The following is a 23,825-nucleotide window of genomic DNA, read 5'->3' as shown; positions in this document are numbered from 1 at the left end:
ATTCCACCTTCCAAACTCATTACATAGAAAATAAACTCTGTTAATTAATCCATGTTACTTTTGAATACTTTTAAGCTGTTTTACAGTTATCAAAACAGAGGTTGCAGAGATGGTGTACTGTAACGCATTTAAAGGTCAGCAGTATGCCTTCACAATACGTGTACCGATTTTTTTTATAAGAAACTAATTGAGGACAAATACGTGTACCGCCAAAGAATATCTTCTTTGTAATTTGTGCACAATTAAGGTTGACTTCATTTGTAACATATTACATTTAATGATACTAGAATACAAAATAAATATATCTGCATTTTCAATGTTCAACAGGCGTGTCTGTAACATTATAATTATGGTCCCACAGAAAATGTAAAAATAACATATTAAGTAGCAAAGTCATACAGTAAATGTGTATGTATCCATTAAACAAAACTCACTATGAAGCAACACATGAATCTCTCTCTCTCTCTCTCTCTCTCTCTCTCTCTCTCTCTCTCTCTCTCTCTCTCTCACATACATGCGCACAGGCAATAGGTGCCAACAAAAATATACATACATAAGTACACTGGTTAGCTTCCAAGACAGTCTGCATAATTTCTGAAAAAAAGAAAATTGCAGGCTGTTAGTATTTTTCTGAGTTTGTTTTACTCATGGGTCACCAGAGTATACAATACACTGTGAAAGTATAGCATATGAGTAATTAAATTTACTCATACTGTCTTATGAAATATACATTAATACATAAGTTCCATAGGAAGCATCTCTTATATACATTTACAAAATTAACATACTACAGCTATAACATGGTGACAAATGCACAGTGAAATGCAAAGGCAGTGTCTACGTTGCAGTAGCAGAAGCAGGTTGTACAGATGGTTGCGGAACTGAAGACGACACTGGCGTTGCCGTCGCAACCAAAGCTGCCGTCACAGCACTGTCTTCCGGCCTGCGTAACTTCTTAATGCGCTTCCATTCCCCTGTATTGTAATTCATCTGGAAGTGTGTCTCAATAGTCATTAACTGGAACGTGTCATCAGGCTGTTTGACCTTTTCTTGGCTTTCACTAAGTTTGATTGTAACTATGTTGCCAAGATGGGGACACGGATTATCTGAAACAAATTTAATGCAGTTAATAATTTATATTCAGTAGCTGTAACAACAGCGGTTAAAATATCTATTTAGGTGTAATACACATTCTTACGTTAAAATGAAGCAGCAAGATAAACCAAGCAGTTAATGTTTACCAACAAACTCAGTAGGAGCATTCACTGCTACTGTGGAAACTACTAGTTTATGCCTCACTTCATTCAATATGCTACTCTTGGCAAAAAAACATGGACACTTTTTGTAGGTTACGGGGATCTGGTGTGTGTGTGTGTGTGTGTGTGTGTGTGTGTGTGTGTGTGTGTGTGTGTGTGCCTACAGAGGAGATGGTATCTGAAAGGGAAACCAATAACGCAAAGCCACTGCGACTTCAGAGAGCGGTGAAGCTCAACCAGAATCAATGTCAGGCCTGGTGGTCTAGCGATAAAGTGCATGCCATGGATACTGAAAAGTCTTGGTCAGACAACAGAATTTCCAGTCTGCCTTTGAACACTGCGTTCACTTCTCAATGATGTGTTGATTCGGCAGAAGTGGCATGTGGTTCACCTCCTACATTACATTATAGGTCCCCCTTTTCCCCTCTAAGTTAGCTGGGATAAGTTACGGGCATGCTAGTCGCTGAACCAACTGACCGATTTGCACTGCGTCCTTAAGCCACAAAAAAGTATGATTACCAGAATCTACAAATCTGTACATATTTATAGAAGAAGAAGAAGAGGATATTACAGTAGAACTTCTGAATAGCGGATACCTAGAAGAAAAATTAAAATTCCACTTTGAAGAAGTGTGTGCTATTCAGAGGGAAAAAAAAGAAAAAAAATTACAGCATACAATACAGTAAACACAATGTACTGTAGACAGAAAAATACTGTACTGCTGTAGAAGTACAACAGTGAAAAATTATCTTTATGTAAGTACAGTACTACATTAACAAATCCCATATAATTGTATATTATAGCATTAAAGTTTCTTTCAAGCGTACTAGAAGGTTGGTTTGAAATAATCATGTATTTTTTTTTTTAACCTGAGGGTTAACAATGTGTGTTCCAACTGCTAGTGTTAAACTGAGTCCCTCTTCATCATATTTCACTAAAAGTAGTGTCTCAATTTTCTTACCTCTACAACTGTCTGCTTATTTGAAAGTAGAGAAAGGTACAATTATGTCTTCATCCTGTTGTCCATTGTCAACATTGTCTCCACATCCTTCCTGGTGGAGTTATTGTGTTAGTTCACTTAACGCAAGTTAATGGACTTCCTCTAAACCGTACATCATCGATATCGGCATATCCCTCAGACCCACCACAGTCCTCTGCATTCACGTTTCTTGGGGTTGCTTTCTTTGACACTGTCCTCAATCGCTGAGGCATAGTCGTTAAAAATGAATCCTGTCTCCTTGAAACAGTTGCTGACTGTAGAGAATGTTACGTGTTATAGGGTTTAAGAAATCATCATAATTGCATCCAATACACTGATGGATTTTCTGAGTTCAGATCCAGATTCAGATTCAATACTGTACATTTGAGACAAAACACGCTATCAACTTATTGCCAATAAAACACTTTGTAATTCTGAATAATCCTGTGATTAACTAGTTGGCAAAGTGAAGTTAAATTTGGTGATAAAAAGATTATTTTCACAAATTTTAGTGCAGATGTGCAATGGAAAGGGGCATTATAATCCTCCTCCTATCAGACGCCAGCAACTATTCAGTATTAATGTCCCCATCATGCAAGATTGTTTATTAGCAAGTCAGTACCATTAAAACATTTATGCTTCTTCATGGCCTTACCGTTGATTAGAGGCTTTTCAAATTCGTCTATCTTAGTAGCACACAGGAGAACAGAGAGTCGTTCTTTTGAAATTTTGTCTTGTGAACAATGTTTGTCTTTCGAGGCCATTGTTTTAGTGGGAAGAGTTCTCAAGAAAAGAGCAATCTTGTAACAGTTAAAAATATTTCTTTCTTCAAAATCCTAAGAAAGCCCTGTTACCATTTTTTGTCAATCTGACACTATGTTTTCATCCACTGAACTGGATTCACCATACACAAAAAAGACATGTTGTCAAGCCAACCTACAGATGCTTTAAAATCATGAATCTTAACTCCTAGGCGACTGTGAGGGCTTTCTTGCAAATCAGAGGTCAACTAGGTGATAAGTTATTACTGCGAGCATGGCACAACCATTCAAAAGTCATTCTGTTGACTTTTAGGCTTAGTGGATAGGGATACGCTTGTTTACTAGTAAGGTTATCATTTCCAGTTCACTACTTTAGAATGCCCATTTTCTTTCTTAAAATGTCAATGATCTGCGTTTCTCGAGCAGTGAACCTTGCGGCCACATCTCTAACACTAAGCTTTTCCTTTTTGTAGGAATCAATGATCTCTATCTTTTCACTCACAATTACTAATTTCCGTTTTTGTGACATCTTAGCATTAGAGTACAGTACACTTTAAGACAGAAAGAGTAGGCTCTTTAACTTATAAAATGTTTAGTATTATGAGAAGGAAAGCTGCTACTCACCATATAGTACAGATGCCGAGTCGCAGATAGGCACAACAAAAAGATTCTTACAATTATAGCTTTTGGCCGTTAAGGCCTTTGTCAACAATAGACAGACACATGCTCATGCTTTTAAGCAACTCACACACATGACTGCAGTCTAGGCAACTGATCAGAGAGTGTGGTTTCAGTGCCTTACGCTGCAGTCGTGTGTGTGTGTGTGTGTGTGTGTGTGTGTGTGTGTGGGCGCGCGTGTGTCTGTCTATTGTTGGCGAAGACCTTAACAGCCAAAAATTGTAACTGCGAGAGTCTTTTTGTTGTGCCTATCTGTGACTCAGCATCTGCGCAATACGGTGAGTAGCAACTTTCCTTCTCATAATATTGTTACATTTCATCCTGGATTTTCCATCATAAAATGTTCAAATGCATGATAATGATTCTTGCTATTTAATTTACAAACACCTTTCTTTCACATTGTCCATCATTTGGGAATTTTAACCGTTGTTGGAGGTACATTTCAGAGTCCTTGTCCGCTATTCGGAAGAATTTTACCATGAGGCCAATTCTGCAGAATTCTTAAATGTCTGCTATTGGGAAGTGTCTGTTAAGGGGAGTTTTATGGTATAAATTAAAGGCAGTGCCATGTTTCTCTGTCTGTACGTAATGGATAATCTCAGGGATTAAGGGATTTTGATACAGTTTTTACTAATAGTTAATATGAGTTACAAGAAAGGTTTGTATGTGTAGTTTATTACCACTAAGTGAGACAAGTCAGCCGGCATTATAACATACAAAGCTGCAGCAGATTGCTAGGGGACATTCTCTCTCTCTCTCTAATCAAAAGTATCTGGACACCTAATAACAGAAATTAATATTTGGGGGGAGGGGGGGGGGTTTCACTCTTTGCATTTCTGATGGCTTTAACTCTGCTGACGACACTTTCAGTGAATTGTCTGTATGTCTGGGCAGGAATAGCAGCCCCATTCTTCAAGAACTGAAATCAGAGGAACTAGTGATATTGGATGCTGGAGTCTGAAGTGTACATTCTAATTCATCCCAAAGCTGTTCCAGTAGTTCAGATTAGGTCTCTGAGCAGGCCAGACCATTTCAGAGATTTTATTGCCCACTGCTGTATAGGTGCACTGTCATGTTGTTTCCCAAATTTACCTTCCCCAAGATCAGCTTCTGTCAGACATAATGTTTTCATTTAGAGAATGTGTGTCAGTATTTTGAAATGATTACTTTTAAGCTGATGGTAAGGTAAGCACCTCCATCATACATCCTACGTATCAGATAGAAAAGTTTTGTCATGGTTTATTTTCTCAAGGATCTTAATAATTCCGATGAAAGGTTATCTGCTCCAGGTGGCATGTCTCGACTTAAGGCAATTCAGGCATGTCTCGACTTAAGGCATTTTAGAGCTACATAAAAATCTTCCAGTGCCCTATCAAAGACTCCCTGCAATACTGCAACCCACAGTGCATCCTAACTCACTTTCTTTTCCCATAATGTTGCTTTCTAAGTTGGTTTCCTTCATAAAGCTGTTCCCTATATATCCCTTAACTTTTCAGTGTTCTCTTTTTTGTTCATGACAAGCTTACCATCTGAGCTCTTGATATACATACTGTTGCTTCTCTTTACGCCAAAGGTTTCTTTGATCTATGAGACATCAGCATTTTCTATAATCAATCATGACCTAAAACTTTTTTTTACATGCCTGTGATCCCCTTTGTCTGCTTCACTTGCTGCATTTTTACATTTTGTCCTTTCATCAATTAAATTCAATATCTCATGTGTTAATGAAGGATTTCTACTCATGTGGGATTTTCCTGTGGCAATTTGATTTTATACTGCTTTCACTACTTTGTCTTGCAAAGCTACCCAATCTTCTTCACCACCACTTTCTTTTTTGCCCGTTTCAGTCAGCTGTCGTGTAATGCTCCCTCAAACTATTGACAATAGTTTTTTTCCCCCAACTTATCCGTATCCCATCTCCTCTATTTTTTCTGCAATTTTTCAATTTTTATCTACATTCTAGTAAATTATGGCCATAGATACCATCTACAATCTAGATTCTGAAACTTTTGTCTTAACAGTATACAATTATCCAAAACTTTTACGTGTCTCCAGGTCTCTACCACAAAAACCCCTTTCTAATAATTCTTACATGATGCGAGAGCAGTGATTCAAATGTGCTCTATGCATTTTTCCATCTCTTACTTTTCATATTATCGAATTCCAGCTGAATTAGAGTAAGCAGGAACCATCCACTTGTTTCTATTCCATTCCCAACAATAATAATTTTTTTCCTTTATTTTATCTCTCTTCCTCAATAATACATATGTGATAAAATTAAATAAAACAATTATTTAGTTCAGTTAAATATTTTAAGTTGAAATTCACAAAGTTTTATCATTCCATATGTAATGTCTTGATTACAGATGACAACAATCTTTTAAGGGAACTTGTACGTGAATAACTGTCAAAAAATTGATTTTTTAATTTTTGTCTAAAAAATTCGAGGAATTTTATAATGGCTGCAATCACCATGACGTCACCATGGAACACAGTCAACTCTGTTAAAAATAAAGTTTTGCTCTCAATTGGTTTTCTTTTATGACTTTTCAGTTCCTCAAGTTGGCTAACCTTTGAAAGCTTTACAGTTGCTTATCTTTTGTTTGCACAGCGAGTTTAGTCATCGTTTGCTGTTGTTTTGGCAGGAATATTTTGTTTACAGCGAAGTAATTGTGTGCCTGAGTTCGTTTTTTCACTTGAAAGCAAAAGGTAAATTTTATGGAAATCCGTTCATGAATACCTCTGCTAATACTGAAATATTTTGACAATAGGCTTGACTGTATTAATGCTGATAATATAGAGACACCAACTATTGGTTCAGGTTATGTTATTGTTGAACTCTCTGCTCTATCTGAACTAATAAATAAGGCTTTGCAATGTAAAGAATGTGGCAATAGTGGCCTGAAGGTAGTTGGGGAGATACATGCTAAAAAGAGGTTGTGCATCAAAATTAAGAATTGTTCGTAATTTTTGTGATTTAAGCATATGTGGTTATACTTGTGGCTTAACTAAACAAAGAATGTATGAGGGTGGATCAAATATAAATGGGATTTTATTTTTTATTTAAATTCATTTATTGAAAGACTAGGCAATTATAATTTATTCTGCCACGTAGTCTCCTGCTTTGGAAATGCATCTGTCCCAGAGTATGTGCAGCTTTTTGATACCTTCATCATAAATACAACTGGGTCATGCCACCAGCCAGTCATGCACGAAGTCTTCGACACTCTTGTCATCTTCAAATTGTCACCCTCCTAGAGCTTCTTTAAGTCCGAATAAATGGAAATCGCAGGGCGAAAAGTCCGGGCTCTAAGGAGAATGATCAAGTGTAGTCCAGTGCATTTTCTGTAGCTTGGAGACAGAGCTGCAGTATGGGGTCACACAATGTCGTGAAGGAGGATGACCTGTCGATTCGACTGGAGCATTGATTGTACGTTGCTCATACAAAAAATCAATCAGCAAAATGTCACGCTGGAGGGGGAAAAAAAAAACGGTTGAAAGAACCTTGCCAGCTGATAGTCAAGTCTTGGCTTTCACTGGTGCTGCCTCCCCTTTCCTCCGCCTCTCCTTACTGGCTTATTTGGATTCTGAAGTGTAGTGGTGAACCCATGTTTCATCGCAGATGACAATCCGACTCAAAAATGCATCACCTCCTTCCGCGAACCTTTCTGTAAGCCTCTGACAGACCTCCAAACATCTCAACTTCAGATTTTCGGTCAACAGTTTAGGGACCCATCTGGAACACACTTTACAGAACTGTAGATCATTTGTGATGATCTTTAAATCTTGACAGCTCCCATATCTGATTCCGAAATTTTGTGCAATTTCTGATACTCTCACCTGTCAATTGTTGTCAATATTGTCTTTAACTGCACGTTTTGTATGTAAAGCTGGTCTGAGGATATTGATTTTTCACACATTCTTGTCCTTCCTTGAACTTTTTATGCCAGGCAAACACACATGTCCTTGACAATGTTTTATCACTGAACTGTGCAGTCAATCTTTGGCAAATTTCCGCTGCTGTAACTCCTCCACGAGCACCTATTGCTCAGACATTGTGAGTGTTACCGAAAAACGGCAGGAAATATCTAACGGCATGCTCTCCTCACTTCTAACGGTCCTGCCTAAGCATAGCAGAAGTGCGGGGCCAGGCCTGCAAACTGTTGATGTTCAGGAACAAAAATCCCATTTATATTTGATTCTCCCTCGTATAACACAAATATTAAACTTGCTTATGCTACGAGGTGTGTAGGCAAAGGGTACAGAAGTGCACAAATTTTCTGTGCTCTTACGGACTTACCCCCCTACAAGCTCTGACAGGTACGATAAAATTATTCTACATATTTTAGAAGAAGTAGCAAATGATTGTATGAAAAATGCTGTTCAGGGAAATGTAGACACGAACCACAGCAATATATGTAGGTCTGCAGCCCTGGATGCATCCTTCCAATGAAGAGGCCATAACTCCCTAAATGGTGTAGTGACAGCTACCTCCTTGGACAACATTGATGTGGAATGTATTACCAAGTACTGTCATGGCTGTACTGGTGGAACTAAAAATCATATTTGTGACAGTCTTTTTGTTGTGGCTATCTGTGACTCAGTACCTCCGCTTTATGGTGAGTACCAACTTTTCTTTTCATAATATTGTGAAAAATCATAAATGTTTGATTAATTTTAGTGGTTTTAGTGGAAGGATGTAATTTGAAGGTTTTGTGAAGATACTTCACAGGTCAGTGGAGAAATATGGTGTGATGTATACACCTTACCTAGGAGATGGAGACTCAAAAGGGTACCAAAACGTTTCTGAATCCAAATCTTAAATGGGGGAAAAAAAAGGGCCCAGAAAAATTTAAGTACAAGATTGAGGAATTTTAAGAGAGAGAAATTAGCTGATGGTAAGTACGTTAGTGGAATGGTCGGCTTACAGATGAAGAAATAGACAGGTTGCAGTATTATTATGGACAAGCCATAAGACAAAATAAAAATGACCTTGAGGGAATGAAACAGGCAGTATGGGCTAGGTTTTAACAATTGTATATGGGAACGGATACCAAAAACTGTTCTACTAGGACTAAATACTTTGAACATATGTATTCTAGATGTTGTTCTATGTTTCAATGACAGTGCAGTGTCAAGACTTAATGTTACGGAACTGATGGGAATGCCTGGTGGATTAAATATGCATAGAGCCCTAATAGCCATTGACCGAAGGAGACTCTTTGAAGCAGAAAAATCAGTGTTGGAAGTCACCAAAGAAGCAAGTGTGACAAAGAGAAGGGAGGAAGAACAACATAGGAAAAAAGATGAATATGGACCTGGGATGCATTAGTGCCACGCAAGTTTAATAGAAAAGGCTAGTTTTAATTATAACTTTAATTTTCTGAAAGTTAAATTATTTCATGTTCTGGCACACTTTGGCTAAGAACTATTAAAGATAGAGCGCTGACATTTTGTATACTGTCTTAAAACATGCTTAACTAAAAGGTAGAGTACTTTTGTGACTTAACATTGAAAACAAAATGCTTTATTCATGAGAAACCCTGAATTCATTTCTAAAATTTTTCATAATCATACTTAAAACTTTTTTGTACCACAATTTATGACGGCACCATCTTTTCAATACTCTGCTTTAAAGATAACAGCTTAAAGAGTTTCAGTTCCGTACAGCCACACACGATTTTTGAGAGCACCATGAGTGAAGTCATCTTTTTGTTGTGTGTTACGAAAATGGAACAGTGGAATTTAGAGCAATGCTATGTCATAGAGCAATGTTATGCCATCAAGTTCCGAGTTAAATTGGAGAATCTGCGAGTGTGACCTTCAAGAAGGTGAAACAGGCCTGCGTGGAACATTCCTTATCAAGAGCCCAACTTTTTCGCTGGCACAAATCATTTTTGGAAGGCTGAGAACATGTTGCCCAGGGAAACATTCAACTTCAAAAACTGACAAAAATGTTGAATATGTGAATGCTCTCGTGCAATTGTTCCTCCAGGACAAACTGTCAACCAAGTGAGACCCGACATTGCAGACAAGTGGATGCTGCATCATGACAACACCCCATGTCCCATGGCCACATCCATCATGGTATTTTTCACCTCGGAAGGCAATACTGTTGTTCCACACCCCCACTGTTCACCTGATCTTCGACTTTTTTCTTTTCCCAAAATCGAGAAATATCTTAAAAGAACATGACTTTGGAGAACATTCAAAAGAATGTGACTGATATCAAAGGTCCGCCCAGTTGAAGCCTTTCAGCACTGCTACAAAGACTGGGAATGACGACTCCTCCAGTATATAGCTTCTAAAGGGAACTACTTTCTAGAGGACACCTGCACGGAAGTCAGGTATGCTGATCATTCAATTAAGGGGGCGGCCACCTCAGTCAATCCATTCCTGTTATATAGTTCTCTAGCCTACAATTAAGGTATCCAACAACCCACTTATGAGCTTTAGAATAACTGGAGAGACAGTAATGTATTTATGAGTAGCTTAGACAGAAACAGTGCTGATAACGGGCTGTTACATAGAGGGAGATTAACACATTGTTTCTGTTTCATCTGACAGTACCACATTTAGCTGCACTGTAGTAGTGGGCCCCTGGTTAATACTCGCTGGTGTTGCAGTGATATTTGAGTGCTTCCAGAGCCGGAGCAAGTCTTCCCAGCTACATATTATGGCATACGGCTGAGTCTGCCTGAGCATGTGTGTTCAAAAGGAAGTAACAGCCACATTCGACAAACAGTGCTGCGCTGGGACACCTCTCGTGTGATGCTCACTGGGTCAGTTTTGAATTGGACGATGTTATGATGATGGGTCCCAGTTTTGCAGGTTATTTTACAATATGTTGTGGTTATGTATCACAAACTTTTTTACAATCTATGCGCTTGTTTGTGCATCTTAGTCTAATGATTAATGCTGCCGATATACTGTAAGCTGAATAGTAACTACTTCTGCTTGCTTAATGATACAGAAAGATTACAGTGGTTCATCTGAGCTGCTGTTACAGATATTGGTGGTGCAAGTTTTGTTCAATATTGCAGAATTTTGTTGTTTTCTATTTGTGGCACCAAGCAAAATTATGGTCTATGGTTTGAACTGTTGTGACTAATGTAAAGCTTACCAAGTAAATGTAAAGCTTACCAAGTAAATGTAAAGCTTCTGGATGAGATTTAAAATATACTGTTGCTTAGAAAGCACTACTGTTAGTTTTTGCTTGTACATAATATACCGTTAGCCTGGGTCTAATGTATGCATGTTTCAGGAAAGTGACTGCATTTTGTTCAAAGGGATCTCGTGAAGTTGGTTTATGTTGTTATGAAGGACAATGCCAGTAGCCCCACTAGTCGGTAAGAGAAGATCATCATATGTGGAATGTATGATGGGAAGGGTGTTGCTTCTTCAAAAGATCAAATTACTGTCCAGACAACCTGTCATTTTCTGTACGCTTGTTATTGTTTTAATATAATAGAGGGAAACATTCCACGTGGGAAAAATATATCTAAAAACACAGATGATGTGACTTACCGAACGAAAGTGCTGGCAGGTCGATAGACACACAAACAAACACAAACATAAACACAAAATTCAAGCTTTCACAACAAACTGTTGCCTCATCAGGAAAGAGGGAAGGAGAGGGAAAGACGAAAGGATGTGGGTTTTAAGGGAGAGGGTAAGGAGTCATTCCAATCCCAGGAGCGGAAAGACTTACCTTTGGGGGAAAAAAAGGAAAAAAGGACAGGTATACACTCGCCCACACACACACAAATCTCCATCCGCACATACACAGACACAAGCAGACATTTTGTCTGTGTATGTGCGGATGGATATATATATAACAGAGGGAAACATTGGTCTTTAAATATGTCTGCTTGTGTCTGTATGTGTGGATGGATATGTGTGTGTGTGCGCGAGTGTATACCTGTCCTTTTTTCCCCCTAAGGTAAGTCTTTCCGCTCCCGGGATTGGAATGACTCCGTACCCTCTCCCTTAAAACCCACATCCTTTCGTCTTTCCCTCTCCTTCCCTCTTTCCTGATGAGGCAACAGTTTGTTGTGAAAGCTTGAATTTTGTGTGTATATTTGTGTTTGTTTGTGTGTCTATCGACCTGCCAGCGCTTTTGTTTGGTAAGTCTCATCATCTTTCTTTTCTTGTGTCTGTATGTGTGGATGGATATGTGTGTGTGTGTGTGTGCGCGAGTGTATACCTGTCCTTTTTTCCCCCTAGGGTAAGTCTTTCCGCTCCCGGGATTGGAATGACTCCTTACCCTCTCCCTTAAAACCCACATCCTTTCGTCTTTCCCTCTCCTTCCCTCTTTCCTGATGAGGCAACAGTTTGTTGCGAAAGCTTGAATTTTGTGTGTATATTTGTGTTTGTTTGTGGGTCTATCGACCTGCCAGCGCTTTTGTTTGGTAAGTCTCATCATCTTTCTTTTTAGATATATTTTTTCCACGTGGAATGTTTCCCTCTGTTATATATATATATATATATATATATATATATATATATATATATATATATATATATATATGTGTGTGTGTGTGCGCGCGCGTGCGTGTATACCTGTCCTTTTTTCCTTTTTTTCCCCCAAAGGTAAGTCTTTCCGCTCCTGGGATTGGAATGACTCCTTACCCTCTCCCTTAAAACCCACATCCTTTCGTCTTTCCCTCTCCTTCCCTCTTTCCTGATGAGGCAACAGTTTGTTGCGAAAGCTTGAATTTTGTGTTTATGTTTGTGTTTGTTTGTGTGTCTATCGACCTGCCAGCACTTTCGTTCGGTAAGTCACATCATCTGTGTTTTTAGATATGTTATTGTTTTAAAACGTATGTTAAAATTCTACAGTAATTACATTCGAAAAATTGTTGTAAGTTGCAGAGATATTGTGGAAATTTTTCTTAGTTTTGACAAGATATGCACTTTTAAAGATATTGGCCAGCATCTGTGAATTGCACCATTACAATGATGTTAAGAATTTCTTGGCTTGATATCTTGTGAGTAATGATTTTATATTTTGAAGAATATATAGATGATATTAGTTTGGAGGGGTACTTGCTTTTGGAATGAATAAACTATTTTAAATACATGTTAAATAAACTGATGGTGTGAGTGAACCTTTGGTTATACTCCTGTCCTAATACCCCAATCAGCCAAGGCAATGTGGGTAGGGTGCTTAGATTAACTGAGGGCAGCATTAATCTGTAGACTAAGAAGCACAAACCAGAGCATACATTGTAAAAATGCCAGTGGTACGTAACTACAACTTACCATAAACCAGCCTCCAAACTCGGGTCCCATCATCATATTATCATCCAATTCAAAAACGACCCAACAAGCATTACACGAGAGCTGCCCCAGGGCAGCACTTATTGTCAAATGTTGCTTCTACAGACTAAGCTGTATGTCATAATATGTAGCTGGAAAGACTTGCTCTTGCCCAGGAAACACTCTAACATCATTGCAACACCTGTAAATGTTAACCAGGAGCTAAATGTGGTAAACTTCAGCAGTGCACAAAGACGTGCTATTCCCTCACGAGCTAACAGCCAACTCTCGGCACCATTTCCATCTAAGCCATTTGTAAACACATTACTGTCTGTTAAACAAATGCCCACCTCTGCTTGCTGCCTGTCTGTAGCTTCTAATTGCTCAAATAATGTGTGAAAGAGGTCACCTGATCTTGCGATGTCTTTGACACAGCCACTGTTGACTGCATTAGTTCCAACCATCTGTCAACTTGTTTGCAAGTCATATCCTCAGCTTGCTTCCACAGTTCAGCTATTACAGAGCTTTCCTTACATGCTTAGTAGTTTTTCAAGAACTGGTTGATTTTTTGGTCAGTGGTCGAGAGTTTGGTTGCTTGATGTTATCTTGGTAGGTAAAGAAACTTTCAGGTGGTTCACAGTTAAGGAGAGTCCACAGTAACTAAGACAGAACCTTTGTTTTTCTTAACCATTTCTTCTTCTAATTATATACCGAGATTGTGCTGATGTACTGTTTGCATAAATGGACCTTGTATGGATTCAACAACATGGCCTACCATTTACTGACTACAAGCTCTGAACACATTGTTCTACAATTTTTTGTAGCTCTTTAGGACACAAATTTAAAATGTTATCATGCAAAATTCCTGAAGATGAAGCCCTAATGCTGTGAAACAATTTTCCTAGTGATTCCAGAGCTTTCCGACTGGAATTTTTGCTTTTGCAAAACTTCTAAAGTTTAGTCTGACATGGCCTTTGCTCGTTTTCTTCTTTTGGTTCTATTTTAAGGTTTAACAAACAATTTTTTCTGATTGGAAGCAGCAGCATTTTCCCAACAGTGAACCGAGTGCTTCTCTGATTTAAATTGTTTCTCAACACTATTTTTCTTTTCCCAACCAATTCAATAATTACACAATATAAAGAACATTAATATAGACCTTTAATGGTTATTTATAGCCTTCCAACCCGAGCTTGGTAACACTACAGATAGAACTGACAAGGCATTTAACTTAAAAATAGAACCAAAAAAACCTCCATTTCCATGTTAGGGGCACAATTTTGGCACAACTGCTATAGTGCACAGTGCAGATACTATAAATTGGCACTCGGCCTTGAGTGTAAACAAACCACAATTATGAGAGCCAGAGGGGAGAGGAGCAGTGTGGGGAAATAAGCCCCACCACTCACTCACAGCGCAGCCATCCTACATCTGTGTTTCTACGAAAACAGAACTTAACACATGGTCACAGAGATCACCAATCACTTCTAGTGCTGGGAAGGTCATAATTGAACTCCATGATGAAACAAGACCACTCTCTTCACTTGTTTCAAAATAAGAAAACAACAAGCAATGCACAACACAAAGCTTTTTGTAATGGCTACCACACAGTTATTTGGTTAAGTTGGCACTGTCACAAACAACATAGTTCAGACCCAATCTCTACTTGCTCCCTAAAATTGCTACTTTAAATGTGTCTGCATTATAGTAATTTTTGAACTCTGACTAGCAGAGAAACGTGTGTTTCTTTGTTCTATGGCAAATTTTGCAGCATGTGCTCTTATTTTATACAGACCATTCAATCACCCACAACTGGTGTGGCACCAGAGCACTAAGCACAGTGATACATTGTTGCGTTAGTGCACTTCTTATTACGAAAACCTGTCCTTGAGCACATTACCTTTCCAAATTCGGTTTCACCAGATGATATGCAATACAAGTAACCAAAAATTGGTTAAATTTTTGATATTTATATGCAGAAAATAAAGCTATTTCTTGCTACCTCTGATAACATAATTCACCTGGATACAATCCACTATAAAAAAAGTGCTTATTATACAATTTTGCATTATGAGGCAGGTTAGCATTTATTGCAAAATTCAAAATTTTCAAGTCCCTAGTAACAAGTAACATGATTTATTGTGGGAACATATACCCAGCATTTTGTCTATTTATGACAAACAAGACAGTGACTGACATACTTACATTTTTAGTGGTATTTTCTCCACTGCATGTGGAGACTAACAGATGTGCACTTTGCAGTCTCCACACTTATCATTAGTATTTATAGTCATTGTAGTTTGCTGGGATTGATTTGCGCTACATTGTCCCCAGCACTGTAACTTCCACTCAGCTCATTCCCATGTTCTTTTTTTCCCCAAATTGTATTTATATCTGTTTCTTGTTCCTGTCTTTAAGTCTGAACATAAATGTTACACCCATTTTATTCAACTGGTCTATTTGTAATCGTCTCCTTCATTTAACTCATACCCCTAAGCAACACTTTTTATGAACATCTGTGAAAACCAAATAAAATTTCTGTTCATTCTTAAACTGTCTCAGCTGGTTTTCGTGCTGTTACACAAATAAACTTGTAAGTCTTCTCCTTGTAATGCAGTACCAAAATACAAAATACAGCCGTAACAACTATAATAACAAGCCACAAAGCCTTTTAGTGTTGAGAGCTTGTAAATGAAATGATAGAGGCTTTTCAAACTATCCAATGAAAGACAACTGAGATATATGTGCCAAAGATGCTGAACTGTTTCATCAGGATACCCTGATTATCGAATGATGGTCTGTGGGAAAGCAGAGTACTGTCACCTCAGTGTACAAAACTTGCACTGAATATCTTCTTTCATCAGTCATGAGACCAGTCACACTACAGAATACTGTTTGTGTATCTAGAAGTTTTTATTTCATATGGCTGTACTGATAATTTTTACACTATAACTCCAATTTAAAAAATTCTAGGATCCATTATCAAGTAAATTTTAAATCATCTCATGACAATTCATTCTTGATTATCTGGATTGTTGAGTTATAACAGGCAAGTATCACACTTCACCAATGCAACAAAAAAAGCTATTTTTACTGTTCCTTGGTGGAATCAAAAATTGCTTTCTTTCTCATTTGATTGTATCAGCTTGTGCACATATCTGTTTTACATTTATGATCACAACCTTTACTGTATTTGTATGCATCTGTTGCTGTTATTTTTTTACTTTTCTAGTGTTCTTTTCCCATGCTGTTATTCCTTGTGACACTTGGTTTTTCATTCATATACTTCCTCCAATAACATATTTTAAAGACTGAAAATGAGCCGTGAAAGAGGAACAAGTAGACAGAAATATCAAGGAGAAACACACTAAAAATAGGCAAAAATGCTAGTCTACACTTCTCCACTTCTCTATTGCATACTTGCACTACACCACCATAGTTAGGGCTCTGAAAAGTTAGTTTCTGACTGACAAAAACGTGCAAGAAATACTTAATTTTAGCATTCTGGTTTACTTGAATTTGTACATCAAAGTTTCACAGCATTGTTACACTTGGCTGGAGAAAAAAAGTACAAATCTAATCATAAACAAAATTACTTGAAGGAAATGTTATTAATTAATTGTATTTAGAAAATGAACTTGCATATACTCACCTCTTGAACCTGCCATGAAACCAAGTATCAGAGCCTTCTCAGGTCGTGTCACTTTGTTAGCAGTACGGAACATTTCTTGGGCCTCTAACATCTGCTCCCTCTGTTTCAAACATAAAAGAAAAGAATTGTTAAGACAGTTTCAAACTAATACTACTGAAGCCATAGCTCCTCCGTAGTTCCAGACATGTGTGCTGTTTCTAACTGAACATTAATTATCTCCTTCCACTATATCAACACTGATGATGGCAGCCCCTTCCAATAAATAATACCATATGGAAATATGAACTACTCTCCGCTGCTTAATGCATATTTTTTGTACAGTTCCACTAATTCTATTTGGACTTTTATTATTTACAGTTTCATGAGTTCTTTTATAATCAACGGGCCACACATCTTTTCAGAATAGCAGCAAAAAGTAAAATGGATAAAATTTACTGCCATCCACAACTTTGATAATGAAGGTGCCAAGATAGTGAACAACAAAAAAAGAATTTGAATCTTACCGTCAATGAAAGCCCTTTTCTCTGCTGTCCAGGATTATTTGTACCAGCAGCTGCATTCACTGACTGGAATCTGATCTGAGTAATAGGGGGTGCTGGTCGTATTTGGATAACTTGTTTTGTTATAGTTGCTGCAGGCACAGCAGTAGCAGCAATAGCAACAGGTTGAACAGCAACTCCAGTTACTGCAGTGGCTGCCACTGCTGCTGGCTGTACATTTGTAGCACTGAGTGTAGACTGCAAGAGGGATTGTGCCTGAGGTTGTGGTGTACTTGGATTCTGCAAAAGAACTTAGAATTACTAACAGTGAAGATTACGTAATTACATGTCATAAATGCATATCTCTACTTTTGTCGTTACTTTGCCAGTGGTAGGATTTATGAAGAAATTATACATTCAAAAGTGAAGGATTCTGTTTCTTTCTCAAAAGTATTTTGTGTCAACTAATATCCTCATGAAATAAAGCTTCTGCCGACTGTTGCTTCCAGACAGACTAACGTTTTGTCAAAAATTCAACAGAACAAATATTTTTAAACAAGTGCTGTTGTAATATCATCTGCTCATTTTTTTTATGGATGAAATTTTTTTGTTATACACCTACAGTAATTATAGGTTACGTAAAAAGCTTCAACACATACAGCGTATCACTTATAAGAGCACTGATTATGTGCATTTAATTGTGAAATGGAGGGAAAAATAAGGGTATTCACATAAAACATGAAATCACATACTCCTTTTAGCTAGGGGGGGGCGGGGGGGGGGGGGGGGGGGGGGAAGACAAGAAAATTGCATAACTGCGTACCTGCAATGTTGTAGGCGAAGCTTGAGGAACGTAACTTGGTGTTGAAGTATTGGGGGAGTTTGCCAACAGAGACTGTCCTGCTGGTGAAGTTTCAGTAGACTGCGGAAGTGCACTTGCAGAAGAACTGGCTGGCGTTCCTGTAATATAGAAAGGTAAGAAAAATATATAAAAAATATATTAAAAAAATAACACAGTGAAATGTTAAGTCAAACTTGCATAAAGGCTTTAACTACTGACACTAAAAATGAGCCTCAGAGAATATCAAGGCAACAATGTATAATTAAAGGGAGTGTACAATTACTGAAGCTGACTTTCATTGTGAGTTAAAGTAACAAAGTTACTGAGGTTGTCAAGAACAGGCTTTTTTTAACAAGCTGTCATAACTAAACTGGCAAACTTACAAACATAATCAGAAATAAGATTTTATTTTCAAGCAGATCAGTAAGGGTAAAGAATTGTAGCTAATAGTAAGCTCTTTATTTACTGCTTCACAGAAGTCTTCTTTGCAATCTGGGTATCCCGTAAATCTGCTAGGGTTTGAGAGGAGTGACATAGAGGTAACAATAAGACTTCAGAATAACAGAATCAGAAACGAAAAGAGCTGTCTAGGCAATGTATAGCAGTCATTAGGTTTCAAGCCAAGTGCACTTTCAAATTTTTGAGAAAAAGTTAAAGAGAAGAGTAATGGAACAGCTTACAGTTACAGTGCACCATCAACGGAAATGCAAATAAATGCAGCTTTACTAAACTCAATAATTCTGGCATTAGACAATTAAACTGAAATATAAATATATTTCTATTTTGAACTGCAATTAGTCTAACCTGGTTCCCTTGGGATAGTTATAATAGTTGTGACTGTGTGCTGAGATGCAGGGGTAGCTGGGCTGTATGATGGAGTAGCAGGGGCAGGAGTAGGTGTGGGAGGATTCATTGCAGTCAATCCAACAGCATAGTCAGGTGTGCTTGGTGTTGTTCCACTTGTTGGGCTCTGTTGCTGCTGCTGTTGCTGTTGCTGTGACTGTTGCTGGAGGGCAGCTGCTGCTTCTGAAGCCTTCTTTGCATCTTCCATATCTGCAAAAATGTGCCATTCACGAGCAAACTTCAGTATGCATAACAACAATATGACTACAATTTTAACGGTTGTAAGAACGAAACATTACAGCGGAAATACGACTCTCAAAAATAAATTAAACATAGTGACAGATACATGTAGAATATTATGAACAAATTCACCTGATTACACACAACTTTTCCATAAATTCCAACACATAACTGAAAATAACTATATGACACAGTCAGTCGTTCAAACATTGATTATTCATTTTTATGAGAGCAAATTTTAGTGCCTGAATCACACCCAGTTACAGATATGGATTCTAGCAAATCATCAAAAGTACAGTGCACACACACACACACACACACACACACAAACACACACACACACACACACACACAAATTGAAATCCGTCGTGTCCTTTTGAAGGAACCATCCCGGCATTTGCCTGAAGCGATTTAGGAAAAATAACGGAAAACCTAAATCAGGATGGCCGGATGTGGGTTTGAACCGTCGTCCTGCCAAATGCGAGCCTAGTGTGCTAACCACTGGGCCACCTCACTCGGTTGAAATCTTGTGCTCCCTCGAAATGCTAGTATGCTTTTGGGTGTTCACCTCAGCTGCTCAATCTATGTACCTGTCTGTGATTTTGATCTAGCACCTGAAGAAAAATACTGGATTTGTTGATGAAATACTGTGCAGCAAAATGAAACCTCCTACTTGGCCGAACACTCAAAAAGCCAACTACAGTGGGACTATGATTTTACATTTTTTGTGATTCTGTGCCACAAATTTGTAGCCCTTGTGAAAACCCATAAGATCAATCCTAAAAATTCTCTGATTTTACATTTCTTCCTAGTAAGGTTTCCCTAGATTCTACATTCTTGCTCGACATCTCGCTTGACTTCATCCCATTTTCTTTCTACTGACATTTGATGTGACTGAACAAGAGATAAGTGGTGCAAAGGACTGGTCGGACCACTGAAAAACATGAGAGTCAATGTAAAGTGTTTCGGACCGAGCTGATACATGATGAAATGGTCCAGCCCCCACCCTGTCTATTGCCACTTACAACTCAGTTTCATCTTTTTGCATCTATTTCCAGCATACTGCTTTCAGCAACAATCTTGGCTCTCAACCTTTTAAATTCGAACACTCAGTCTCTTACAAATATACTCAGTTAGGAAATGTTGGCCATTTCCAGCTAGTGAGCTCTTATTGATTGGCAGCTTGTTACGTCACCCAATAGCCAACGCAATCACCACACCACAATAACACACATAAAATAAGCTCACCACTTTGTTTAGCTCACTATGTAATAAGTTTTCAGACCTTAGCCTATGAAACATTCGAAATTCTTAAAGTACTGGATCATAAAGTATAAACAGACACAATAGCTATAATTCAATGTCGGTGTGAGAATTTCATTCTTTTCCTCCTAGGCAGCAATTTTATCAGTACTCTTAACGTCAACTGACATAACCAAACCACAAACCCATAAACAAGAAATAAATTTCAAAATTTTACATCATATGATAGACCTATTAGGGAAAAAAGTGAGTTTTGCCACAAGTAAAACTGTAGGGTACGTAACCTTTGCTAATGATGTACGAGGTAATTGTGCCATTTCCCAGGAAACTACTGCCACAAATTATACCTTAGAACACGCAGTTTTGAGACTTCTTTCATTTTCTGTTCACCTTGAAAATGGAAACAATTTAATTTACATGATGAAATAAACTGAAAACTGTGTAATACCGTGAAAGCTACTGGATTACAACATCTCTGACATTTTTAACATCTCAGATGTTTGTAACATCTTGGATGCTTGTTTTCCACCTGAAGCTAATAGCTGTATAGCATGGTAACATCATGCTAATGCAGGGACTTCTAGCATACAGAGTAATAAACAGCAAGCTTACTTAGCGGCTTGTTCCGAGTATAGCAAATGGAGTGACCATGGTTTCCATTAGGTTTAGTTTATATAACTGTATCTCATTTACCCTTCAATATTGTGCACTAAGTTTATTTATAGTCGTTCTGCTTGAAATCTGTCGTCAGAATCCAGAACGTATTGTACATCATTCGACTGCAGCCAACACAAGCTACTCTATTTGCTATGCGCGGCACCAGAATTAACAGGAACAGTTGTGGGATGGCTTTTTCATTTTTTTTACAATCCTCAATTGTGTTTAATGCATTGTGCTGGCAGACAGATTGTTATAAATGTAACAGATTGCTGGGACAGAAAAACACTAGAATCACAGCAGGCTGCACTTTATGTCATATCCATTGGAATCAGCGAAGTGCAAAGGGTGCACATGCTCGACTTTGACCATTCAGCACAATGAACAAGGTAAAGTTTACAAGCAATACATTAGAGATCACTGTGCTCATGTCACCGGAGTTTGCTGCACTGCCATTGGCTACAGAGAGAAATGCAACCCCACATGTTAGATTTGAATTCCTTTCACTGTACTTCACGGTTTTCAGTTTAATTCACCATATTACTCAATTTTTGCTTTTTTCTGGGTGTCAACAAAGGAAAAATCTCTCAAAAATGTGTATCTTGACATATAATTTACAGTCATAGAATGTCAGAAATTAGCTCGATTACCTAGCATCCTGATAAATTCAATTTTTTGACGTACGTTTTTACTTGCTGTTACACATCTGTGTTTTTTTTTAAAGAACTGATGAAATTCATTATCACAAATGACTATATACACATTGTACTGTGCATTTAATTTCGTTCACTTACGCCGATTTTACAGACTGTATTGGAGAGTATTACAATTTTTAATCATATACACTAATTACATACATTATTGCTCATATTTTGAGGGTTTTAACATTTCCCTCGATTCTGCATTTTCCTCAGTTTTGCGTTTTTTAAGTCTGGGGCACATAAAAATATAAAATAGGATTTCATTGTAGTAACTAGAATAATGTTCACCATGAATCTCAAAACTTTAAATAAGAAAGAAAAATTCCTGGCCTTTAAACACTGCATTTCTTAAGAAAAACGGCAGTATTCTGAAAGCGGCTGAATATCTACAGCAAATAGTTTCTCAAATTTAAAGCAATGCATTTTTAGTAAGGAAAGGGCAGAAGTAAAAATTGGACGCACGAACAAGCAAAAATGTGTACGCTTTTCATTTTACAGATGAAATACTCTCTGATTATCAGTCAAGTAGCAATCTACATCTACAACTACATCATTACTCTCCAATTCACAATTAAGTGCTTGACAGAGGGTTCACCAAGCGACCTCAAGCTATTTCTATGTCCATTTCACTCTTGAATAGCACAAGGAAAAAACAAACACTCAAATCTTTATGTGTGAGCTCTGGTTTCTCATATTTTATTATGATGATAATTTATCTATACATAAGAGGGCGCCAACAAAAAATTTTCGCAATCTGAGGAGAAAGTTGGTTATTGAAATTTCATGAGAAGATCCTGCCATAATGAAACGTGCCTTTTTTAAAAATGATTGCTACCCAAATTTGCTTATCATACCCATTACTCTCTTTCCCCTATTTTGCAATAATAGAAAACAAGCTGCTGCTCTTTGAATTTTTTCGATGTTCTCCATCAATCCTATCTGATGCAGAGTCCACATCACATGGATCTAATCCAAAAGAGAACAGGCAAGTGTAGTGTGGGCAGTCTCTTTAGTAGACCTTTTGCCTTTTCTAAATGTTCTGTTAGTAAAACAGCCTTTGGTTCACTTTCCCCACAACATTATCTACATGATCGTTCCACTTTAAGTTATTCATAATTGTAATCCCAAAATATTTAGTTGAATTCACAGCTTTCAGATTGTGTGATTTATCATTTAACTGAAAACTAGCGGATTCCTTTTAGTACTCATCCGGATGACTTCACTCTTTTAATTATTTAGAGTCAATCACCAGGCTTCGCACCATACAGATATCTTGTCTACATCATTTTGTAATTCTTAAGAGGACTGCTCAAGACTGTCTCCCAAATTGTTTACGTCGATCAGGAACAGCATAGGGCCAATAACACTTCCTTGGAGAATGCAGATATTACTTGTGTTTTATTTGATGACTTCCTGTAAATTACTACGAACTGAGACCTTTCTGACAGGAAATCACAAAACTCCAGTTCCACAACTGAGACTATACTCCAAAGGCAAGCAATTTAATTAGAAGTTGCTTGTGAGGAACAGTGCCAAAAGCCTTCTGGAAATATAAAAATATGGAATCAATCTGACATACTTTGCTGGTAGCACTCATCACTTTGTGAGAATAAAGAGCTACTTGTGTTTCACATGAGCGGTATTTTCTGAATTCATGTGGGCTATTTGTCAATAAATCTTTTTCTTTGAGGTTTTCCCACTATCTAGGTATGGACCTTAAAACAAAGAGCGATTGTATCAGTGTACTCTGACAGGAACCTATCTGGTAAACAAAAACAATCTGGACCAAATGCATTGCCTTTATCTCTATTAAGTGATTCAAGTTACTTTGGTAAACTGAGGATACCTATGCTTTAGTTACTCATGTGGGCAGCTATTCTTAATTTGAATTCTGGAATATTTGCTTTGTCTTCTTTGGTGAAGGAATTTTGGAAAACCGTGTTTAGTAACTCTGCTTTAGTGACACTGTCATCATCAGTAACATTAGTATTGCTATGGAACTGTGAAGGTATTGATTAAATCTTGCTACTGGTTTACTTTACATACAATCAATATCATACTGAAAAAAATGTTTCAACTAGTTTCCTGCTGCTTCAAGATGATGATACAACTCTGGTGACAACCAGACATGATTTTACAAGTGAAATTATCCACCAAAGCTTGCACTGTCATACCTTTTATCATATAAGCTACTGATCTTAATTTTTTTAATTGGAT

The 23,825-nt window shown here is 37.7% G+C and overlaps 1 protein-coding gene across 2 annotated transcripts in view; it reads right to left on the bottom strand.

Annotated features, from left to right (window-relative positions):
- Nucleotides 1–623: 623 nt before the first annotated feature.
- The window catches only part of LOC126252979 (negative elongation factor A-like), a 138,824-nt gene continuing 115,622 nt past the window's right edge, over nucleotides 624–23,825 (bottom strand). For both annotated transcript variants that reach the window (XM_049954005.1, XM_049954006.1), the window contains exons 6-10: nucleotides 18,709–18,957; nucleotides 17,887–18,023; nucleotides 17,088–17,363; nucleotides 16,585–16,684; nucleotides 624–1,106 (exon numbers count right to left, since the gene is read on the bottom strand). In XM_049954005.1, coding sequence (XP_049809962.1) covers nucleotides 838–1,106; nucleotides 16,585–16,684; nucleotides 17,088–17,363; nucleotides 17,887–18,023; nucleotides 18,709–18,957 — 1,031 coding nt within the window. In that variant the 3' untranslated portion in view covers nucleotides 624–837. The remainder of the gene's footprint in view (nucleotides 1,107–16,584; nucleotides 16,685–17,087; nucleotides 17,364–17,886; nucleotides 18,024–18,708; nucleotides 18,958–23,825) is intronic.

This window comes from Schistocerca nitens, chromosome 4 (genome assembly GCF_023898315.1).
Source record: "Schistocerca nitens isolate TAMUIC-IGC-003100 chromosome 4, iqSchNite1.1, whole genome shotgun sequence".
NCBI lineage: Eukaryota > Metazoa > Arthropoda > Insecta > Orthoptera > Acrididae > Schistocerca > Schistocerca nitens.
Note: the sequence above shows the minus strand (reverse complement) of the source record. Positions and strands in the feature narration are given on the sequence as shown.